At 34.0% G+C, this 22,104-nt stretch overlaps 1 protein-coding gene across 2 annotated transcripts in view; it reads left to right on the plus strand.

Moving 5' to 3' along the window:
• Pi3K68D (phosphatidylinositol-4-phosphate 3-kinase catalytic subunit Pi3K68D) overlaps positions 1-22,104 on the plus strand; it is a 236,708-nt gene that overhangs the window by 58,147 nt on the left and 156,457 nt on the right. For both annotated transcript variants that reach the window (XM_089099478.1, XM_089099477.1), the window contains exons 4-8: positions 5,837-6,409; positions 7,618-7,983; positions 10,189-10,358; positions 18,095-18,299; positions 21,450-21,651. In XM_089099478.1, the coding sequence (XP_088955604.1) occupies positions 5,837-6,409; positions 7,618-7,983; positions 10,189-10,358; positions 18,095-18,299; positions 21,450-21,651 (1,516 nt within the window). The remainder of the gene's footprint in view (positions 1-5,836; positions 6,410-7,617; positions 7,984-10,188; positions 10,359-18,094; positions 18,300-21,449; positions 21,652-22,104) is intronic.

Below are 22,104 nucleotides of genomic sequence, written 5' to 3' on the forward strand. Positions count from 1 at the left end.
TTTGTAAGTCGACCTCTTTATCGATATATTAAAAATTTCCTCATTTAAAATAATTACCCTTGGAAAAAAATATCAACGAAAAAAAATATATCTTGGAAAAATGATTCATTTGTAAAATTTAACCAAAACAACTTGGGAGTAGATGTCTGTTTATAGATATATGAAAAATATCTTCATGAAAAACAATTACCCATGGAAAAATATAACCATGAAAAAAATTTACCTTGGAAAAATTCTTCATTTGAAAAAAATACCCAAAGCAACTTGGAAGTAGACCTCTGTTTATTGATATATTAAAAATATCTTCATGAGAAATAATTACCCATGGAAAATATATCCATGAAATAGATAATTTCGGAGACCACACTGCCTTTCCATGACGATAAAATAAAAGTTCAAAATAGGGATAAAATCCTTTTTAATAGACATTGTATAGAAATTGACAAAAATACCAGATATTTCGGTAACATATACAGTGACCGCCATCAGTAGTAAAAGTGTTTATTTTATATCCATGAAAAAAGTATAACTTAGGAAAAATGATTCATTTGAGAAATATATCTAAAACAATTTGGAAGTAATTCTCTGTTTATCAATGTAATAAAAATATCTTCATGAAAATAATTATCCTATGGAAAAATATATCCATGAAAAAAATATAACTTGGAAAAATGAATCATTAGAAAAATATACCCAAAACAGCTTGGAAGTAGACCTTTGTTTATCGATATTCTTAGTATATCGATAAACAGAGGTTTACTTCCAAGTTGTTTCGGGTATATTTTTCAAATGAATCATTTTTCCATGGTATATATTTTTCATGGATATATTTTTCCATTGATAATTAGTTTTCATGAGGATATTTTTTAATATTTCGATAAACAGAGGTCTACTTTCAAGTTGATTTGGTTATATTTTTCCATGGGTAATTATTTTTCATGTGGATATTTTTATTATATTGACAAACAGAGGTTTACTTCCAAGTTGTTTCGGGTGTGTTTTTCGAACGAATATTTTTTTCCAAGGTATATTCTTTTTGTCATGGATATATTTTTCCATGGGCAATTATTTTTAATGAGGGTATTTTTAATGTATCAATAAACAGAGGTCTACTTCCAAGTTTTTTTGGGTATATTTCTCAAATGAATCATTTTTCCACGATATTTTTTTTTTTGCATAAGTGGATAGGTTAGGTTACATTAAGTTAACTACTTTAAAGTTAGATTCATTTAGATTAGGTTACCATCGATGACCAGGGTATCTGCAGCCAACCTAAAATCATGAGTTTTTTCAAATAACTTCATATACATTTAAAAAAGTATAGATGGTGACACCTTTTCACTACCAAATATACTGCCATCTTTTCTCCTTTAGTTATAGATGGCAGCACACAGAGACATGCCCAAAGTTATGTTCATTTAGGTTGACTTATTGTGGCACCACGATAATTGAACCTAAATGAACCTAACTTTTCCCATGTCTCTCTCACTACGCCCTTGTGTTTGAGCGGGCAGCAGATATTGTAGTGAAAAGGTTTCACCATCTATACTTTTTTAAATGTATATGAAGTTATTTGAAAATAAGTGATGATTTTAGGTTGGCTGCAGGTACCCGGGTCGCCACTGGTAACCTAACTTAAATGAATCCAACTTAAAAGTAGTTAACTTAATGTACACTAACCCATCCACTTATGCAAAAAAAATATATCTTGGAAAAATGATTCATTTGAAAAATATACTCAAAACAACTTGGAAGTAGACCTCTGTTTATCGATATAATAAAAATATCCTCATTAAAAATAATTACTCATGGAAAAATATATCCAAAACAACTTGGAAAAATGATTCATTACCTTGGTAAAATGATTTATTTGAAAAATATACCCAAAACAACATGGAAGTATACCTCTTTTTATCGATATATTAAAAATATTTACATGAAAAATAATTACCCATGGAAAATATATCCATGAAAAAAAAATATAACTTTGGGAAAATGATTCATTTGAAAAATATATCTAAAACAATTTGGAAGTAGACCTATGTTTATCGATATACTTAAAATATCCTCATGAAAATAATTACCCATGGAAAAATGTATCCATGAAAAAAAAATTTTGGACAAAATAATTTATTTGAAAGATATAACCAAAACAACTTGGAAGTAGACCTCTTTTTATCGATATATTAAAAATATCCTCTTGAAGAAAATTGGCCATGGAAAAATATATCCATGAAATAAAAATATATCTTCGAAAAATTATTCATTTGAGAAACATACCCAAAACAACTTGGAAGTAGACCTCTGTTTATCGATATATTAAAAATATCCTCTTGAAGAAAATTGGCCATGGAAAAATATATCCATGAAATAAAAATATATCTTCGAAAAATTATTCATTTGAGAAACATACCCAAAACAACTTGGAAGTAGACCTCTGTTTATCGATATATTAAAAATATCCTTATGAAAAAATAATTATCCATGGGAAAATATATACCTGAAAAAATATACCATGGAATAATGATTCATTTGGAAAATGTACCCAAAACAACTTGGAAGTAGACCTCTGTTTATCGATATATTAAAAATATCCTTATGAAAAAATAATTATCCATGGGAAAATATATACATGAAAAAATATACCATGGAATAATGATTCATTTGGAAAATATACCCTAAACAACTTGGAAGTAGACCTCTGTTTATCGATATATCAAAAAATATCCTTATGAAAAACAATTACCCATGGAAAAATATATCATTAAACAAAAAAAAATATACCTTGGAAAAATGATTCATTTGAAAAATATACCCCAAAAAAATATTAAGTGTGCATAAAGAGCACATTTTCGAAGCTAATATTAATATTTTTGATTAATAATTGCAGATACAGACTGGCATCTCTATACAATTAAACTCAGATGCAGATTGACATCTTTATACAATTAAATAAGGAGACAAGTTTTTTTTTTTTTTTTAAAGTGAAATTAAGGAGCAATATCAAAACTTAAAACGGGCACAAATTATTCTATATATGAGCCCCCCCCCCCCTATCTCAATCCCTCGCTCTCCATGCAAATTTTTTAGCTTTTTAAAAAAGCTTCTTATTCTAATTAAACGGTCAATTGTGTTTCAGGGGATGTTCTTAAAGAATTGGGACAAAAAGTCAAACTTGAACGTAAAGAGCGTGGTATTGAGGAAGGGCAGCCCCCGTCCCTCATATACGGTATAATTTCTGTTTGTTTTAAGTTACAATGTTGCTCCTTACTTTCGGTCGGAAAAACTAGTTTTTAAGTAAAAGAGTTAACAAGGAACGCTTTTCAATTAAAAACTTGTTTTTTACTTCTGATCATTTTTCAAATCATGCCGGAAATTCCCTCTCTCCCCTCGGTGGAAAATTTTCCTTAGAAATCCCACTCCCTAATGGAAAGTTGCTCCCGTAAAAATTCCCCCCGTGGAGAATTTCTTCCATGGGATGCCCCCCCCCCTCAACGGAAAAATACACCAGAGAATTCCAACCCCACTGAAAATGTCTCCCGGGCAATTCCTCTTGAATATCTTCAAACGTAAAATTGAGTCGCCAAAGAGAAAGCAAGACAAATAAAAAGAATTTTGTACAAAAATTCTGTCGAATTCCCCATTTGTGAAATTAGATAATTTTCAAGCAAGGTTTGATTTTATATTCAGAAATCCGGTATTTTCAATGTATGTCCTTGCTATTTTCAACCCGTTGGGAAATCTTACTATCTGTTGGGGGATCTACAAATATGGGCTTAAAATACAATTTCTTTCAGTTTTAACACCCTATTTTTTGGGAGGTTTTTGTGTCTGCTAAAAATTTAAAAGACGAAATAGGTTTTATTGCAGCCATTTTCTTTAATAAAAGCCGGAAGTTGTTTTTTTTGTGAAATTTTGACTTATTTTTGGATTACAATGAACATCTCCCTAACAAGAAAAAAAGGTGTTCAAGCTAATCATGATCTAATATCCCTTTTTGCCCCAATCCATCGATCCAAATTCAAGCTAATCCCCAAACATATCGTCCTCATTTATAAAAATTACTTGACATCCCCTCCCTATGTAGGTTGATCCTGTCAACCCTATGATTAGTCTACCAAGAAAAGACAAACTACCATGCTTGGTACCAAGGGTGGCAGAGCAGGTTGTTAGTCACATTTAACTTATGTGGCTTTTATTTTGATAGTGGGTTCTATGCCAAGTGCTAGTCCTTTGCCTAAACGACGTATCTGTATTTTAATTTTTCTAGAAAATCGCAAAATAATGATTTTTTTTTTCATTTTTGGAATAGAAGAAATAGATGAAGATGCATGGTTTTATCAATAGGTTTTCCGAAGTCTTTTTTTTTTCTACTTACCACTCCTTTTTCCGCTGGAGATAGATCTCGGGTTTTGTAACTCCAGCACGTCCGCAATCGATTTTGACTGTCGAAAACCAAGGAAATTTGTTCTTACCTTTGTACCCTGTACAACTGTTTTTTGTTAGAAAGTATCATATATAGAAAAATTCTTACCACGTTTGACGTATGGCGTCGAGAATAGAGTAGGTCACTCCTCAGCTCAAATTGAAATTTTCTTACTAGTTTCAGTATGATACTAAGTTTCAGTAAATGCCGAGTAGCGTTTGGTTTCTTTATTAAGTAACACGTTCATTTATTCATTACCTACTATTTTGAATAAAAAAACTTTTATTTCAAAATACGGTAGTTTACCAAAAATACCTTAGATGTTGACATGTAACAATATATCGCAGTCACTAAAAGTCAAACTAAAGGCTTTTTGGTTCTCCGTATAGTCAGAAACTACAAATAGTGATTTGATATTTTTGCTAAATATTTCTGTTAGACTTTCCACTAGAATATTTTCTGTAAGCTCTTTAGTGGCACGTTTACGTAGACTCTGGCATCATATTCTATGCAGCATGTATTTTACTTACTCTGGAACTAATATAATGAACTACTAGTGGGTAAAGTCATATTTAGACATTGGAATTGAAATTTAATTTTGTCTATTTAGTTTTTTTTAATATTAAAAATTTAATATTAAAAAATATCTCGTCACATGAAGCTTTTTGTAAAATTTTGTGAAATTTATGGCTTTAATGTTATCATATTAAATTCGTGATTTCGGTCCAAAAAAGGGCCCAAAAGCTTAATGATTTTGTTATTTTAAAACATTAAACATATATTGTATTTTGCACATTTATAATAATGTGTTAACTATTCTTGGGAAAAGCATTTTGGGATGGAGAGAAAGAAAACACATGGTTATTATGTCTTTTTAATTTTCTTGGTTTTTAGACACCCTAACGGCAGTAGACAGCTATATAATTACATTAGAAATCCTTTTTTTCATTATCAAAATTCCAGCATAAAAATATGCCGAGAAAAAATCAAGGTAAAAAAAGAAACTAAGCTTAAACTTTTTCGCATGCTGACCAATGGTCTGCGTTGCGCAGGTACTGATCTCCTGATTCGATGCTTTTGGCCGCGAGTGCAATGCGTGGTTGGGGGCAAGTCATTCGACGCTTCACGTGTTCCCCTCCCCCCCAAGATTTCTCCAGGTACCCATTTAGAGCTGGGTTGACTCCGGTTGAGCTTACAGAGTCACACCATCGACCCCCGTTCCAAACCAAATAATCAGTGACACCAGGACTCGAACCCCTGAAAGGGCTAAACAAAGTAAAAGGGCTATTGAAATTCTAGGCTACGAATCTTCAAGTAAAAAGCAACGAAAAGGCTATTAAAATTCTAGGTAGCCAGCCTGCCCCCTTGTTAATCCAAGATCCTCCACTTTTTATTTCATTTTTTTTTCAGAATCTTGCTGGAAGTCAAAAGATCTTATTTACTTTGACGAGCCTTCAACTAGTTCAGCTGTTAGTGCTAAGGACCATGTCCTTCAAATATTCGACCCACTTTACGAAAATTCGGAAACTGTGTACAACTCTCCAATTGACGCCATACCCACTGACGATACACCTTATGACGCTAACGACCCTTTTGATTACATGTACATAGAAAAGAAGACATCTGAGAGATGTTCATCAGTGTACGAGTCACTCACTCTGGAGAAGCGCCTTTCTGTGGCGAGTGCCACCTATGCTCAGCCAAACAAATCCGACACTCTGAAAAGGAAACCTGAAAAGGCAAATAGTGCTATCATCAAATTCAAGATTGAGCCGTCTCTACCAGGGGCTGAAAATCATGATTTGCAAGAATTTGTTAAGAGTATTTCTGGGTTAAGAAAAAGCTTTACGGCAGATGATGTTTTCACTAATCCGGGGCTGGTTATTAGTCCAACTATAGAAAGCAGTTATTTGCATTCAACAAGTGTGAAATTGATTGTTTCCATTCCGTCAAGGTCGCAGCCTGTTATGTTCACATGCTCAGGTAATTTAATCCTATATTTGGTGAGTTTTGTTTAGTAGAAAACCTCTTGAAACTTCGAAAGTCTTGTGTTCACATGCTCAGGTAATTTTTGTCTTATATTTGATAAGTTTTGTCAAAAACTTACCGAAATATGTAGCTTTTATATTTTAAGCTTTTTTACATAATTTCTTTAGATCAGTTTAAGAGGCGAAGAAATATTTATTAATTTTTTAAGAGAAATAGTCATTTTATATGCATTTTATAACCAAATTACGATTTCGATAAAAAATTTTTTTTGGGGGGGGCGAGGCTCAAACCTGATAACCCTTCTTTCCCTGGACACGCCCCTGATTGAATATTTCTGTGAGATCAGGGGCTCACAAGGCTTGATTTTTTTTTCCACACAAATTTTCCAACTTTCCTTGAGAGGTTCTTCAGTTAAATATTAAGAGGTTAATTTAACCCCTATTTGAAGTAGTATTGAGCGTTCATTATGGGCACTGAGGAGTTTTAGTCATACAACGCTTGCATTTGCCAAACTTTGTTTAGCAGAAAATCCCTCGAAAATTTGAAAGTCTTCTGCTTCAAACCCCTTTCTTTTCTATACTTTGTCACGCTAAATCCTGTATCTGACATTTTCATGTTTCTGAGATAACCACAAAAAAAAAAAAAAAAAAAAAAAAACCCTAAGCAGTTCTCAAAGTTTCAGCTTGAAATTGAAAATCAGGATGATCAACTTGTGGTTGTACCTGCATACCTGTGGTGATTTTTCCCTCTGAGTATACCTTATCAAATGATGCTTGGGGGTGCAATGAGGGGTTGGGGGCCAGCCATACTGTGCTTTTGCAGGCCCCTCCGATTTACCTTCCCCAGATTTCTCCAAGTACCCATTTAGAGCTGGTTTGACTCTGACTGAGCTTACAGACTTACACCACTGCTTCCTGTTCCAAACCAAACAACCAGCGCACCCGGGCTCAAACCCTTGTCCTTGCGAACCTTAATGTTGTTCCCGAGATGGACAGTCACGGATACATATTCTTTTTTGTAGTGTGGCTATATTGAATGAGCGGTTGTATATTATCGAGAGAGGGCTCATTCAAGCCTCAATTTGAAGTTATGGTGCGCTTTTTAAGCAATAAAAGAGATGTCATTTTGTCCCTTTCGACCTGAACAGGGTCAAGATGTTATCGCTATTCCAGTTCAGTTTTTATTTTTTTTTTTTTTTTCAGGGAATTCGTCTATTCTCCACATTCTGACTTACCTTCTATGTGAAATGGTCGCTGACTGTCCATCTGCAATAAAAGGAATGGATCTGTCAAGTCCAACCCTCCCTACTTCAGATTATATTCTGAAAATATGGGGCATTTCTGAATACCTCGCCCTTGAATCGTGTTTACAAGATTATGAATACGTTCGACATTGTATCAATATGGACGAAGATATTAAGCTTATTCTTCTTCACATTGACGACGTTGATAGGAAATTAGCTCGAAGTGATGATGACGATGAAACTGACCATAAGTTGCGTATTGAAGACTTGTTATCTGGAGAAGGAATGCTCAACATCACATACGATGACGTTGTACTGCTTACCGGTAGGTTAACATTTGGGGTAGCTATACACGCTTCTTAAAATAGATGTACTGTCTGGGTATATAAATAAATACACTGGGTATATATTAAATATATTATAAATATATTTAACTTTATTCATAAAGCACTAACTGATGAAACCACGACTGATGTCATACTATAAAAGGAAATTGTGTGAAGTATGTAAGGCCATACTATGGGGGAGAGAATTTGGTGTATTAGAGTCTATATTACTAAAGGATAAACATTTTTTATGTACTAGAATCCCCCCCCCCACCCGTCCAAAAAGATGAACAACTATTGGAACAAAATCCTTGATATTAGTACAGAGTAAGAGGTATTTCTCTCGAAATACTTTCTGTTATGCAACCCTGCAGCTGATAGATGCGTCAAGACTGGTGGTATGTTGACTAATGTTGTTACTAATACAGCTTTAAAAAAAAAAAATCTGCTTTAGTAACTCTGAGTGTTTGATGGAAAGGTAAAAAATAATCTGATCAGACTGTATTTTGGGATTTTCTATTACTCTGTCCACGTGGGTTGTTTTTTCTTTTTTCAGTTTTTATTATTATCATCATTATTACTTTAGGGTTTGTAGCTTTTACTGATTGGTGTTATGAACTCAATAATACCGTTAAACTTCTTGTTATTGTGATTAAAAACTTCTTTTATTTTTTTTATTGTTTTGTAAATTTGTATTTATTATTATTTATTCTTATTATTTACTTATTATAGGATTCGTATTTATTTTTTATATTATTTTTATTATTATTTGTTTTATATTGACATTATCATTATTAACTCAATATTAAACAAATTATATATGTAAGAGTTGTAATATTATAAAGAAATTTTCCTCAACGTATTTTTTTTTTATTTTGGCTTTCGTTCAACGTAAAGCTTAACCACCAATTTGAATTTAATATAGTGTAATTTAATTTTACTGTCATTATGTTAGGCTACTTAAGTTTTGGATTAAAAAATTTTTGCCCCCCCCCCCCATGAAAAACAAGAAAACAACGTGAAACAGTATCTGTTCGAAGTAAGCAAGGCTCAGGTTTTTTAAGCGATTCATTCAGATCTCTTTCTTTGGCTCTGACTTGGCAATATGCCTGTTTTCCCAAAATGAGGTACTATTGCAATTTCTGTTGTCAAATCCATACGCCTCTCAAAAAGGTTTTAGCTCTCAGATATTGGTCGAATGACCCCCTCCACTTCTTGTCTCATACAGAAAAAATATGACAGCTGGACTTGAAATTGAAATATATTCAGTTTTAAACGACTCGTTTAAGGGGAAAAAATATATATATCATATTTCAAAACGAAGTCTCAAAACACCCTTTGAATCGATGCAGCCTGAAATGTTGTTTCTGCTTCTCTTAATTTAATTCCTTTTCAGTTACCTAAGTCGAAGTGTCGAAATTTGCAATTGTATTTTTTATACCTTTTTTGTAGTTTGTATCTTCCGGTTGAAAACTGTGTGCTCTTTCGATTGCTCACGCTTTGTGCCTCTTTTACGATAGGATTTGTTCTCCCATCGCGGGTTGTGTTCGCTAAGAGACAGACTGTTCAAACCTTTATGCGTTTATAAACATTATTAGCTATTACGTCATAAGTTGTTACCGTATAAAAATTATCTATACAAACACGTAATTAATGATACGTAAGTGCTCGATAAGGATAAAGTCTGTTTTCTTTTAACCACTCCCACCGGCTGCTGGAAAATCGTTTACCATAACAGCGTTGTCAAGGATCGCGGAATGATTCAGTAAGAACCGATTCTACATATAGACTATTTCTTATTGGGTGTATGTTACGGGTTCTGTATTTAGAAGTGACATTATGCTGTAGAAGGTGCTGTAGCATCGAAAGTATAGCAAAACAGCGGGGTCCATCGGGGAGGCAAGGGTTATATGCCCCCCCTCCCCGTTCCCCCATGATTCCTGGCCACTTCTTTCCTAGATTTTGCTAAATACCTTTTTTGTAGAAATTTTCGATGAAGTGTGCCTTTTTTGGTATTTCCGTTAAAAAGGTTGCCCCTCCCCCTAGACTACGAAAACGTTCATTCGCTCTCCCCCCCTAAAGTATCGTGACTTGATGCCACTGTTTAAAACCGTAATGATTTGGTTGTGGTCTTAAAAAATGGTTAAAACTTGCAGCAATAAGGACTGCGAAAACCTGCTCTACAAGATACTTTTAAATTTCAGAGACTATTGAGCACGAAGCAGAGAAGCTATTATTAACGATGGGTGACGCACAGATGACGTCTTTTGCACAGTCTGTCAAAGCAATATGCTCTGTTTTGCTAGGACTTGAGGTTGCTGATATAAGCAGTGCAATTAAAGAGTTGATTTCTACCTATGCTGCCGTCGACAAGGTAAGTCATCAAGTGTATATCTGTACCGTCAGGTCTGGCCTCCTTTTGGTTAGTCTCAAAATACAAAGAACAGTGAATTGAATCTGGTTGTTAGAATTGATAAGCAGAACTTAAACTACCATATATACCTTAGAAGTTCGAAAAATTTGATCTAAGAAAAGAGAAGACCCTCATATGCAGTTTTTCAATTTAATACTTATTTATTTAGGTATTTTCCAAGACCACACTGCCTTTCTATGGCGTACAAATAACAGTCCAAATAGGGATGAATCCTTTTATTAGACGGTGAAAAGCAATGACAAAAATTCTGGATATTTCGGTCACTTTATATGTGACCAAAATATCCAGAGTTTTGACATTGTTTTCTATTGTCTAGTAAAAATATTTATCCCTATTTGAATTGTTATTTATACTTATTTATGGTTTATTTATTTACTGTCTTTATACTAATTTATAGTCTCACTTATTTATTTTCTCCATTCAAGCTGACAACATGGATGATTGCTTTTTACTGCCCTAAATACTTTGGTACTGCCCTAAATACTGCCCATTGGTTGTCATGTTTGTCATGACAGTACAACCAATGACATCATTGGTTGTCAACTAACATGGTACTGCCCTAAATACTTTGGTACTGCCTAAATACTGCCCATTGGTTGTCATGTTTGTCATGACAGTACAACCAATGACATCATTGGTTGTCAACCAACATGGTACTGCCCTAAATACTTTGTGCAACCAAAAGAAAAATCGTGGCTTTCTGGAATGTATAGATTTAGGGTATGTCACAATTGTTAAACGACAATTAGAAGTCATGACATAATTCAATAATCAAATAAAAGAAGCTGATAAAAAAACTCAATAATTTAATTTTAAATAATATAAAACTCAATAATTTTAAATAATATTTAAAAGTTAAAGTCATTAAAACCGAAAACAAACGAGTAATAAGACATGAAAAATGGACAATACGGATATATCTATGGCACAAAGTGCGCATTCGTACTGAAAGTAGTCAAAAACACTGAAAAGGAGTAATTAAGTAAATAAAAAGATAATTGGGGTGAAAAGGGTGGAGATGGAAGGAAGGAAAATTGGTCAAAAAGGAAACTTGAATAGATATTGCTTGGTCTTGTTATACGGTTGTGAGATATTACTTAGACTGCGTCATATAACGGATAAACTGTTTAAACATACGTAAAATTATTGACATAATCGGAAAAATTTTTAGTTTCCCAGGTCTTTGAAATCTTTTTAACGTTCTCAAACCTTTTCAATCTGTAAAGAAATTATGAAAAATACAATTCTTTAATTTAAAAATGTGATTATGAGTGGATGAGAAGAAACAGCTATTCCGTAACTGCTAAATAATATAGACTTATAAATTGATATATTGATATTGGTATATGCGCAAAATTTTCGCATGCTGACCCTGATCTGCGTCGCGGAGGTACCGATCTCCTGATTCAAGACCTTTTGTTGAAAGTGCAATGCTTGGTTTTCGTCAATTCAGACGACGATTCCCGTGTTTTCCCCCATATTTCTCTAGATACCCATTTAAAGCTGGGTCAACTCTGGCTGAACTTAGAGAGTCACATCATTGACCCCGGTTCCAACCCAAATAACCAACGACACCAGGGCTCGAACCCCTGACCTCAGGATTTCAATTCTGGAGCGCTAGCCACTCGGCTAGGACCGAGTGGTTAGAAGACAAAAATAGACTAATTATAAATAGGCAAAAATAGATAGATTGACAAGAACAGAATTAATCAATTAAACAATTCCAAAATCGAATTTTGGAAATTTAAAGTTTATGTTTTCTGTTACATACCCAATTTATGTATGTATGAATGTATTTATTTATAACCCATTGTACAAAAAGGAAAATGATGGAATACAACTTAAAAAAAGGGAATCAACACTAAAAAACAACAACAAACATTAGTCCTAAACATTAAAAAATGGCATTTTGTCACTCATGGCCAGTTTGCTTACTAGACATTTGAGCGTTAAGCTCACATAGCTTAGAACATAATACTACTACTACTACTACTAACAACTCACCGCAGCACCAAGCCGCCTAAGGCCAACACAGCCACGCAGGCTCCTTCGCCACCCCAATCTATTCAAAGCCTCCCTTTTTACGCCCTCTCACGAACTTTCCATTTTCTTTAAATCTTTCTTTATGACGTCCTCCCACCCCAGACGAGGACGACCTGCTTTCCGTTTAGCCCTAGACGGCTAGCCGAAAAGAACAATCTTCGGCAATCTCTCATCCTTCATCCGAACAACGTGCCCTAGCTACCTCAAAATTTCTTTCATTATAGCCCTAGAGAGCGTTATTGAACCACATTTTTCGTACAGCCTATTGTTTGAAATACGGTCAGTCAGCCGGGTACCCAGAACAATCCTTAGGCAATTTCTCTGGAAAACATCTAGCAAATATTCATCCGCTTTTCGGAGCGCCCATGCTTCAGAGCCATATTTGACCACTTTTATCACTGTAGCCTCTAATATTCTAAAATTGGTTTGCAGACTTATCTTCCTATTCTTCCAAACTTTTGTTTAATTGTGAAAAAAAACACCCTGAGCCTTGGCTATTCTCCTTTGACATCTTCACTGCTCCCACCATCTTTACTAATAATACGACGTAAGTGAAGCTGCCCACCTGAACAATATTTTCATTACCCCAGATCACCTTTTCATCTTCACTTATTCCTAGCCTTAGTGACTTAGTCTTCTTATCATTAATTTTTAATCATATTCTAGCACCCTGAACTCGCAAATGAGACAAATATTATTTCCTCATGAGGTACGTGTTATGGGTCCATGAGGGGGGGGGGGGACTCGCGGAAGAAACTTAGCATATCTAAAGCAGATACGCTTCATTTTAAGAGGATCAGAATGACAAATTACTCTCCATATTTTATAACACTAGTAATTTAGTTTTCTAAAGATTTTCACCAATTGGGAGACCAGGCTTAACTTCAGTACCATTCAAATCTATAGTTATAGTATTTCCTCTAGTAGCGTCTAACTCATTGAAAAACAAAATTTCACATTTTGTTGCATTTAGGGAAGAACCAATTTCACGGTAAATTTCAGAAATTTCGCAAAAACAATTTTCCAACCCACCAAGGGTCCTGCTAACGCTGACAACATCATCTGCATAACTAAGTATTTATAAATCGATAACTTTGTAAATACGATAGGAAGAGACCTGCCAATAAGCCGGCAACATAGCGTTATTATATTTTCTCGGTGAACTAATCGAGGTATGCTCAATCCCAATACTATTTGGCATTTCATTAGTCAAAATATCATTTCCGGGAATTTTATGAAAGCTTTGATATGGACAATCCCATCCATTCCTGGAGATCGGTTATTTCCATTTTCTTTTATTGCTTTTTCTAGAAATGTCAAGTCTATGTCTTCTGTCTTCATTTTTCTTTCTTTTTAGCATTACTTTTTCATCTTTTTCATCTTCTTTTTCATCTTCATCAGCGTTGCGTTATTGTATATTGTGGGCGAAATAATCGAGCCCTGTTTAATCCCAATACGGATCGGCATTTCGTTAGTCAAAATGTGATTTCCAGGAATCTTTATGAAATGATTTTTGAGGGATTTTTCTAACAATATTTATCATTTTTTTTTTTTTTTTTTTTTTTTTTGTTTTTTTTAATTTATGTTTTTTTTTGTAGTGCCGAAATGAAATCTTTGTTTGCGTTAATTTGTTTGCCCGTGAGTGGGGGATATTGTTTTGTTTTTGTTTATTTATATTAAAAGATGGGTCAGATGTTAGTGTTGGCCAAACGAGCCGGAACATTCATTGGCGTTTGATTTTTTAAATTATGTGTAAATAAAATTATACTCCTGGAAAAAAAAGCTTTCATATGGCGGTATATGTAAAGAATATGCCTAACTGAATCTTGCGATTCTCCACGATTCAAAATATCATTCATTGCTTGGGGATGCAATACTCAACGCTTTACTAACATCATACATTCCAAGGGCTAGGGTCCCATCACACTCATCAGCATCAATTAATAAATTACATAAACACCTCAGAGCATGGAAACATCCAAACTGGTAGGGAGGCATATAACAAGTACAACGTAGACGATCAATTATAAGCAATTCAAAAACTTCAGCAAATACACATGAACCTATACGTCTGTACGTCGGAATAATACGTTTGTACGATGAACACTCACATGGATCCTTGCCTTTTTAAGGATCGGGGGAATAAGACCTGAACAAATCCTCCGGTTCTTGCTCAACATCTCCGGTAGCACTTTTTTTAGTCTCTTCGCTACAATCTTAGAAAGTAGATGATAATCACATTTTGTTACGTTCACTGTCCTGCAGTTTCCTAAATCCTCAAAATTTTCTTTCTTAGGTAGTAGTTTCATTAAACCCAAGACATTCTATCCTCTGTTCTTCTCGATTAAGCATCGCATTGTACATTTTTGCCAATATCCCAGTCAAATCTTCCGAGTATATTTTGTAGAGTTCGCAAGAAATCCTATCCATTCCTGGAGATCTGTTATTTCCATTTTCTTTTATTGCTTTTTCTACTTCTTCTTATATTATTTGCGATGTTAAATATTTATTTTGGTACTCTGTTACCTTAGTTATATCTACTCTTTTCAGGTATTTTTCCACCCGTTCTTTTTCATCCTGAGTTTCGTTTTCTTTTGAGAATATTTTCTCGTAATATCCTTTCCTTTTATGCAATATCTTCTTCTGCTCTGTTATTATTTCCCCATTTTTCTTTTTTATCTTGGCAATACTATTCTCTTTTATTTATTTTTTTTCACTCCAAATCGGCGGGGTTGTCAGCTGTTCGTTTTCGATGCTTTCATCCATTTTGGCTCGTAATTTGGTTGCTTCTGCTCTGTTATTTTCTATTTTTCTTATTTCGTTATCCCATATATCAACAAAATCTGTTTCCTTTATTAAGTCGCTTAATGGTTTGCATATATTATCTCATATGTGCTGCTACCTCTTTTATGTTGATAATACAATGGAAAACTCCTAAAAATACCACCTTTTCAATCTTCTTTGGTATATAAGGTGGAAGATCGTCCTGAAAAAACAAGTCTCGAATTTTTTTTTATTTTGGCTTCCTGAAGGAGTATGTACATTTAAATGCGTAATTCCATTAATTCAGCATTTCAGTATTCTTCCTTCTTCATCTAGTCGTATATCTTTCGGTCTAAAAATTTCCTTATAGACTATCGCTACACTACCCTCTCCTTGGTGTGTGTTAGTGATGCATGTGAATTAAGACTCGATTCCCTTTAATTCATCTGTATCGTTTTCCTTTAGAAATGCCAAGTCTATGTCTTCTGTCTTCATTTTTCTTTTTTTTTTAGCATTGCTTGCCTTTTTCTTTGTTACAATCCATTCGTGTTCAAACTTATAAGTTTTTTGGATCTGGTGTCATAGTGTTCTCTTCCATTTCGTCTGTTTCCTCCTCTTTTTGTGATTTTTTTTTCTACTTTTGTTTCTGGTGAAGAGCTCGAGCTGTTTAGGAAGGACATGCTATCATTCATACCCTCATCTATAGTGTCTTCACTTTCTTTTCTTATACCCTTACTAGCTTGTACTCTTAATCTTTACCACTTGTAGCCTTAATAGCTTATGGCCTGTACTCTAAGACCTGATGGCCTACGCTGGTAGAGTTTGGTCGTAATAGCTGTTAGGAAGCAATGGATTCGACTCGACAGATGGGATGAAAAATGGACCTAAATACCCCAATGTTACTTAATATAAACGTAAAAGACAAAGCTTAAGGTGAAAGAATCAGATGTTTAATTTCTGTAAGTTCCTTTATGAGAGACTGCAAAATTTAAAATATAGTCACAACAAACTTTCTAATCAAATACCCATATCCAAAAGACGTAATTAACAATATCAAACTTTTTCCGAAATATTAAATTCAAATAATCAGTTGACAGGATAAATTTATCGCTAAACTTAATCGATTCTTAGTTATAAGATAAATGTCTCTCATTACATTGGGTAGCGCAACAACTAACTTACTTAAATGATCAAAACGTAAGTACATTGAGAGGCCACAACATTTACTTTTTGGAGGGGGAGAGAATTTTCTTATTTTTGTGCATATATATCATGTGATACAAGAGCCTCTTATTAAATTTGAAAACTGTGGTGTTCCTTTACCAACCTACAAAATCGTCAATTCTCGGAAAGATATTGAAATAGATATGTGAAAGCATGCGACCTTTTAGCTACACCATGCACAGTGTAATTTTTTGCACTTAGACTTGGAGAATCCGTGAAATTTCAGCTATAAGCTAACTATTTATCTAACTATTTATCCTCCTTGTTCTCTTTGTACTCTGTACGAAGCTTAAATTCGTTTTCCAAAAGTAATGTATGCAACGCTGTTCATGATTTGTCGATAGTCTTAATATATAGATATTTACCTGCTTTACAAGCTTGACAAAAAAATTCTATAAAACTTTAGGTAATACAGGTTGTTCACAATTATAATATCAGATCAAAAATAAATTCAAATTGCCCGCCTTGTTTCAATCAGGTCATTTTCCTTTTTCTTTTTTTTTCTTTTTTTAAACGTAGAACCTCCTTTTTTAACCTGTTAAATGAAGATATAAAATTTGAGGAAAATTTAGATTTTTTAAGTTTGCCAATCCCATGAAGCTTCTAGGTAAACACGATATTTAGTTTTTTTAGGGGGGGGGGTAGCTATTCAGGAATGTATATCTATTTTCATTAACTCAATTTGATTCTGGTAAAAATCTGTGTTTATATTCTATTTGGACAAACTTCTGCATTCATATGCGTTGTTGTTTAAATATTCATTTCGCTCTTTGAGTTTTTTTTCTTTTTTTTTGCATCAGCACATCCTACCAAGCTGTGTGTTTTAATTTTCTGTTGATTTTCTATTCTATTTTAATTTATCGTTCAAATAATAATTCTGATCTAGTACTAGTGATTTTAATTCCCAGGAATTTCAAAAACTTGTCAGCTTAAGAAAACTAGACCTCCGGTGCCAAGGGCCCGTGGAATCTTTAATGGATTTATTAATTGACTGTGAACTGCTATTATATTAATTGATTCTATTTGCAATATTTTTATAATAATTTTCTTCTAAGCAAAAATACCTTCTTTCTTTTGCTGTATTTTATCATAACTGCGTCTATGAATGATTTATAATTTGCTTTGTAAATCCCTTTCCTATCTCCGTGAGTCAATCTTTTGTTTTTCTCGTTTTTTTATTTTCTTTTTTTGTTTTCTTCTCATTCTTTCTTTCTTCTTTTTTTCTTTCTTTCTTTCTTCCTCTGTGCTCTGTAAGAGCTATTGAAGTACAATTTGTTTTTACTGCAATTATGTTCTGGCCTTGGGAAGGCATACGGGTTTCGAGCCCTAGTTATGTTAATTTCTGCTCATTTTGAGTTTGACTCGGTTATTTATTGTAATTTCTGTTCGTTTTGTGTTTCATTTATTTATTGATGCTGATTTGTGGTAGTTTCACGCTTGGTAGATTGTTTTATTTTTGCTCATTTTTGGTTTAATGGGGTTCTTTACTTTTCTTTGAAAAACTTATTTTGTGGAAATAGCTTTTTTAATTAATATTATTAAAGGAGACGTACATATTGCATCCCTCTCTCCTTTGTACCGATTTTTTTTATAGTGTATTTGGTTAAAAAGTCAAGTCATAAGCTTAAATGTCTTTTCTTTTATAGGAGCCTTCATCCTTAGGACCAAGTATATTGAGTGAACAGGGACCATATTCAATAGTTCAACTTCAAGGTCAACGATCAGTTAGTGAGAATTATAGAATGAAAACTGCCATTTCTACTGTCCTGAACGCCGTTGAATCGTTTTTAATTAGTTTTTGCCGTTCTTTCGACTGTTCATTTAAAATTTCTTTGCCTCATTGTGACCAAGGTTAGTCATACAAAATTTCGGGCCATTAATCTTAAATTCTTTAAAGCTGAGGGCACTAGCCCTCATCATGGGGCTAGATAAAGATAAGTAAACATAGGAGACATGTCCCTCTTTAATAAGTGCGGGCTATTGCTTAGATTATGAAAAGGAAAAGAAAAAAAAGAGAACAAAATAATAGGGGTCGTCTTGGACTTGGCAGCTCCCTGACATTGGGTCAAATTCCGGAAGTTTTCTTAAAACAAAAGGGTTTAATATCTACCTTCAGACAATCTTTTAAGCCCCATAAGCTGAAAAGAGATATGGATAGAAATAATTATTATTATATACTTATTTTATTGTATTTTATTATAGATAATATGCATAATAACATAAGCTGGAAGATATGGATGGAAAGAAACATAATAGCTGATTTTAACTTTGACTATAGATTTGTTTTTAAAAGGTTTATTCTCTCGGCGGTACAATTTTCTGAGGTTGCGAGAAGCTGCTGCTTGGGATGTGTAAGAGGTGGAGGTAGGAACTTGACAATGCTACCATATTGAGTTCTATGCCGTAATTTGTTGTTATATCCATTCCTAAAAGTTTCGTTGACCTCTGACTTGCTGGAAAGCCACTTATTATAAGTGGCACCCCACTTATAATAAGTGGCACTTATTATAAGTGGCACTTATTATAAAAGACACCCTTCCGTACTTGTAGTTAAAACGTTATATTTCTATACTCTCAATATCAGTGGAATTGCGTTGGAACCCAGAGGATGAGAGGGGTGACCACCACTCATTCGCTTGGGATCCCCTTCCGAGTCGTTTTACTGATATGTATACAAATCTCCTAACTCACAGGAGGAGCAACCCCCCTTATCGAACGCCACTTGCCTCTCTTGTAGTTAGCCTACGAATCGGTCAAGTAACAAAAAAAACTACTAATATTCTAACTAACTGGTTTATTTTAGGTTAGTGGTGCATTCCAGGGTCCTTCGTCTTGCGAAGAATCATAGAAGTAGATTTCTGTAGGATTATGTTTAGGATTTGTGCATTTTTTTTGTAATAGTTCTTTGTTTTTAGATTATTTGCGATGGCCTATGGGCTTTTAGCGCAAATAAATTCTATTCTTTAGAGATTAGGCTTGGAGACAGATTAATTTATTGCAGTTTTTATTGATATGCATACAAATTAGTCACCCATCATTAAAATTAACATGATGCAAGTCCATATTCTGTTGTGCTTGTCGTCAGATATCCGTTTGGATAAATCGTTTCAGAAGACCATTCTTACATTGAGGCATATGTTCTCCTCCATTAGAAGCTATGGTTAAAATATGGTAAGATACAGCTGGTGGAGATTTAGGATGAACTTGCGGTAAAATAAAGGGCTAAAAAGGATGTAAAAAGTTCATAATATAAAAGAATATACAAAAATATAGTACAATACAAGTTCAGTGGACATTGTCCGTCATGAGTCAACCCAAAATCATTGCAATCATTCATTTCCTAGTTCTATGACTATCTACCTTAGTTCTGCCATAGGATGGAATGGATGGACGGATGATAGACTTATCTATCAACAAGTGAAATTACATCATATTTATACAATCCTAAAAAAGGTTTATGCCAGATTTGCCTCTCACTTAGACTATCTGTCTTGGCTTTTTCTCTTATTAGCCATGGCTTTATGCCACCAAGTTTATTTTAACATAGAGTTGCCTATTATTACAAATAAACTCATCAACCTGTTTTTGTTTATCGTTTCAGATGTATGTTCGTCTCTCCAGGCATTTAAGACAGTTCATATAGAGCCGTGGTTCCCAACATCGGGCACATGCCTTATCAGGGGAGGGGGGCATTCAAATATTTTGGTAGGTTATGGGCAGGACGTACACACTTGAGCTAATAATATTATAGAATCGAGAATATTCTAGATACATGATAGTATTGCAACGATGTCATGCGTTGTATGAAAGGTGGAGGATACAGACAAAGATTTCCTTCGCCCAAAATACACCCAGAGGACAACTCGAAAAAAGATACCAAGTTAATGGGCTTTCGAACTTCCTTCAGGTGAATACGTGTAATATTCTGGGTAACAAAATTTAAATATCATGAGGGGGGGCATTAGGATTTTAGAAATACTTAGGTGGGGCACGGCCCTAAATCGGTTGGGAACCATTGGTATAGAGGGTCAGTTCTGTTAAAAGTTTCAGATAAATTAAGGATTCTGTAAAGTAAATCTATAATCTAAAGGATTCTGTTTCGATTAAGACAGTTGGTGAACCATTAAAACGAATAAACTTTAGAAAAAAAAACAATGTAAATGAAGCAAAAGGCAAAAACTCCTTTTTTGTACGAGACATAGCCGTTTAATTCAAGAATGTTGTAATATGACAAATAAACTCATTAATCTGTTCATATTAATCCCTTCAGAAGACTAATTGTCTATTACAGTATGTGATACAGCTCATTCAAGGTTTCGAGTTGTTTAACCTTGCGGTAAAGTTATACATCACTTTTTTTTCAACAACTGTGTTTTAACGGTTCACCAAACGGTTTACCGAAAAAAAGGTTAAGAATACCATAAAACGTATAAACTCATATTTTTGTACAAAACAAAGGTATTTGAATCCAGAACTACATATTATTACAAATAAACTCATTAACATGTTTTTTTTTAAATCCTTTCAGAAGACTATTCCACTGCTGAGGTATCTGATACAGCTCTCATAAAAGTTTCAGTTCTGTTGATCAGTTCAGTTAAATCAGCAAACGATGTAAGGGAACTGTCTTGATGCATGAACTTTGGGTAATAAATGTGTGGAAAATACAGCTAAGTAAATTTACCTCGACTTTTATACAAAACATAACTGTTAGAACTCAGAGTTGGGTGTACCGTAATTAAACTCCTCAACCTGTTTTTATAAACCATTTAAAAGTTCTTTCGTCTTTTGAGGAATGGGTATATTTCTGTTCCGTTGAACGTTCCAATTGAATATCAAATGCAGCGGGTGAAATGTCGCGTTGGATGAACTTGAGACAATAGATTAGTGAATAGGACACAAAACCCAAAAACTTCTTTTTTGTACAAAATATAGCTATATCTACCATCTGTAACATAAAATCATAAAAAACTCCTTAACCTGTCTTATAAATCGTTTCAGAAGTTCACTCAGTCCTTGAGGTATTTGATACAGTTCTTGCCAGAGCGGTTGCAATCCACCGTCTTGATCAACGATGGTCGTATGATAATTATGTAATCAAAGTGCAGTTGTTTCATGGTACCTCGCCCGTATCTCATCCTGTCACCTCGAAGCAAGCACAGACGGAAAAGGTTTTCTTTGGAAGGCTATCTTTTGACGAGTGGTAAGCTTAATTGGAAAGGTATTTTTTAATCTATTATTTGTTGTCCTTATTCAGTTTTGTTTTATCATGTTTCACTGGTATGATCAGAGGGTGTTTTCGATGAGTGATTTGTTTTCAAAGTTTCTCCTGGCATGTTTTTAAAAATCATAACAAAATTCTCGAGATCTAGATGATGTTCAATTTTTATATCCCCTCCCTTATGAAAGTACCTTGACCGGTTCCCTAAATCTTTGAGTCGTGGAACTAAACCTGTCCGGTGTCAAACTGCTCTCATTAATGCTAAAACACAACTCGTATTGAAAACATTTTGACTCAAAGCACCTCCTGTTGACCATCATCAGGAAGGTTTGACAGTGTAATATATATGCAATATATTACATATATGTTTGTAATAACAGTGTAATATATTTTTTGGATTGCTGATAGGTAAAAATTTCCCGTATCTGGAATCAA

Source organism: Artemia sp. Qi Xiang Cuo, chromosome 13, assembly GCF_049724085.1.
Source record: "Artemia sp. Qi Xiang Cuo chromosome 13, ASM4972408v1, whole genome shotgun sequence".
NCBI lineage: Eukaryota > Metazoa > Arthropoda > Branchiopoda > Anostraca > Artemiidae > Artemia > Artemia sp. Qi Xiang Cuo.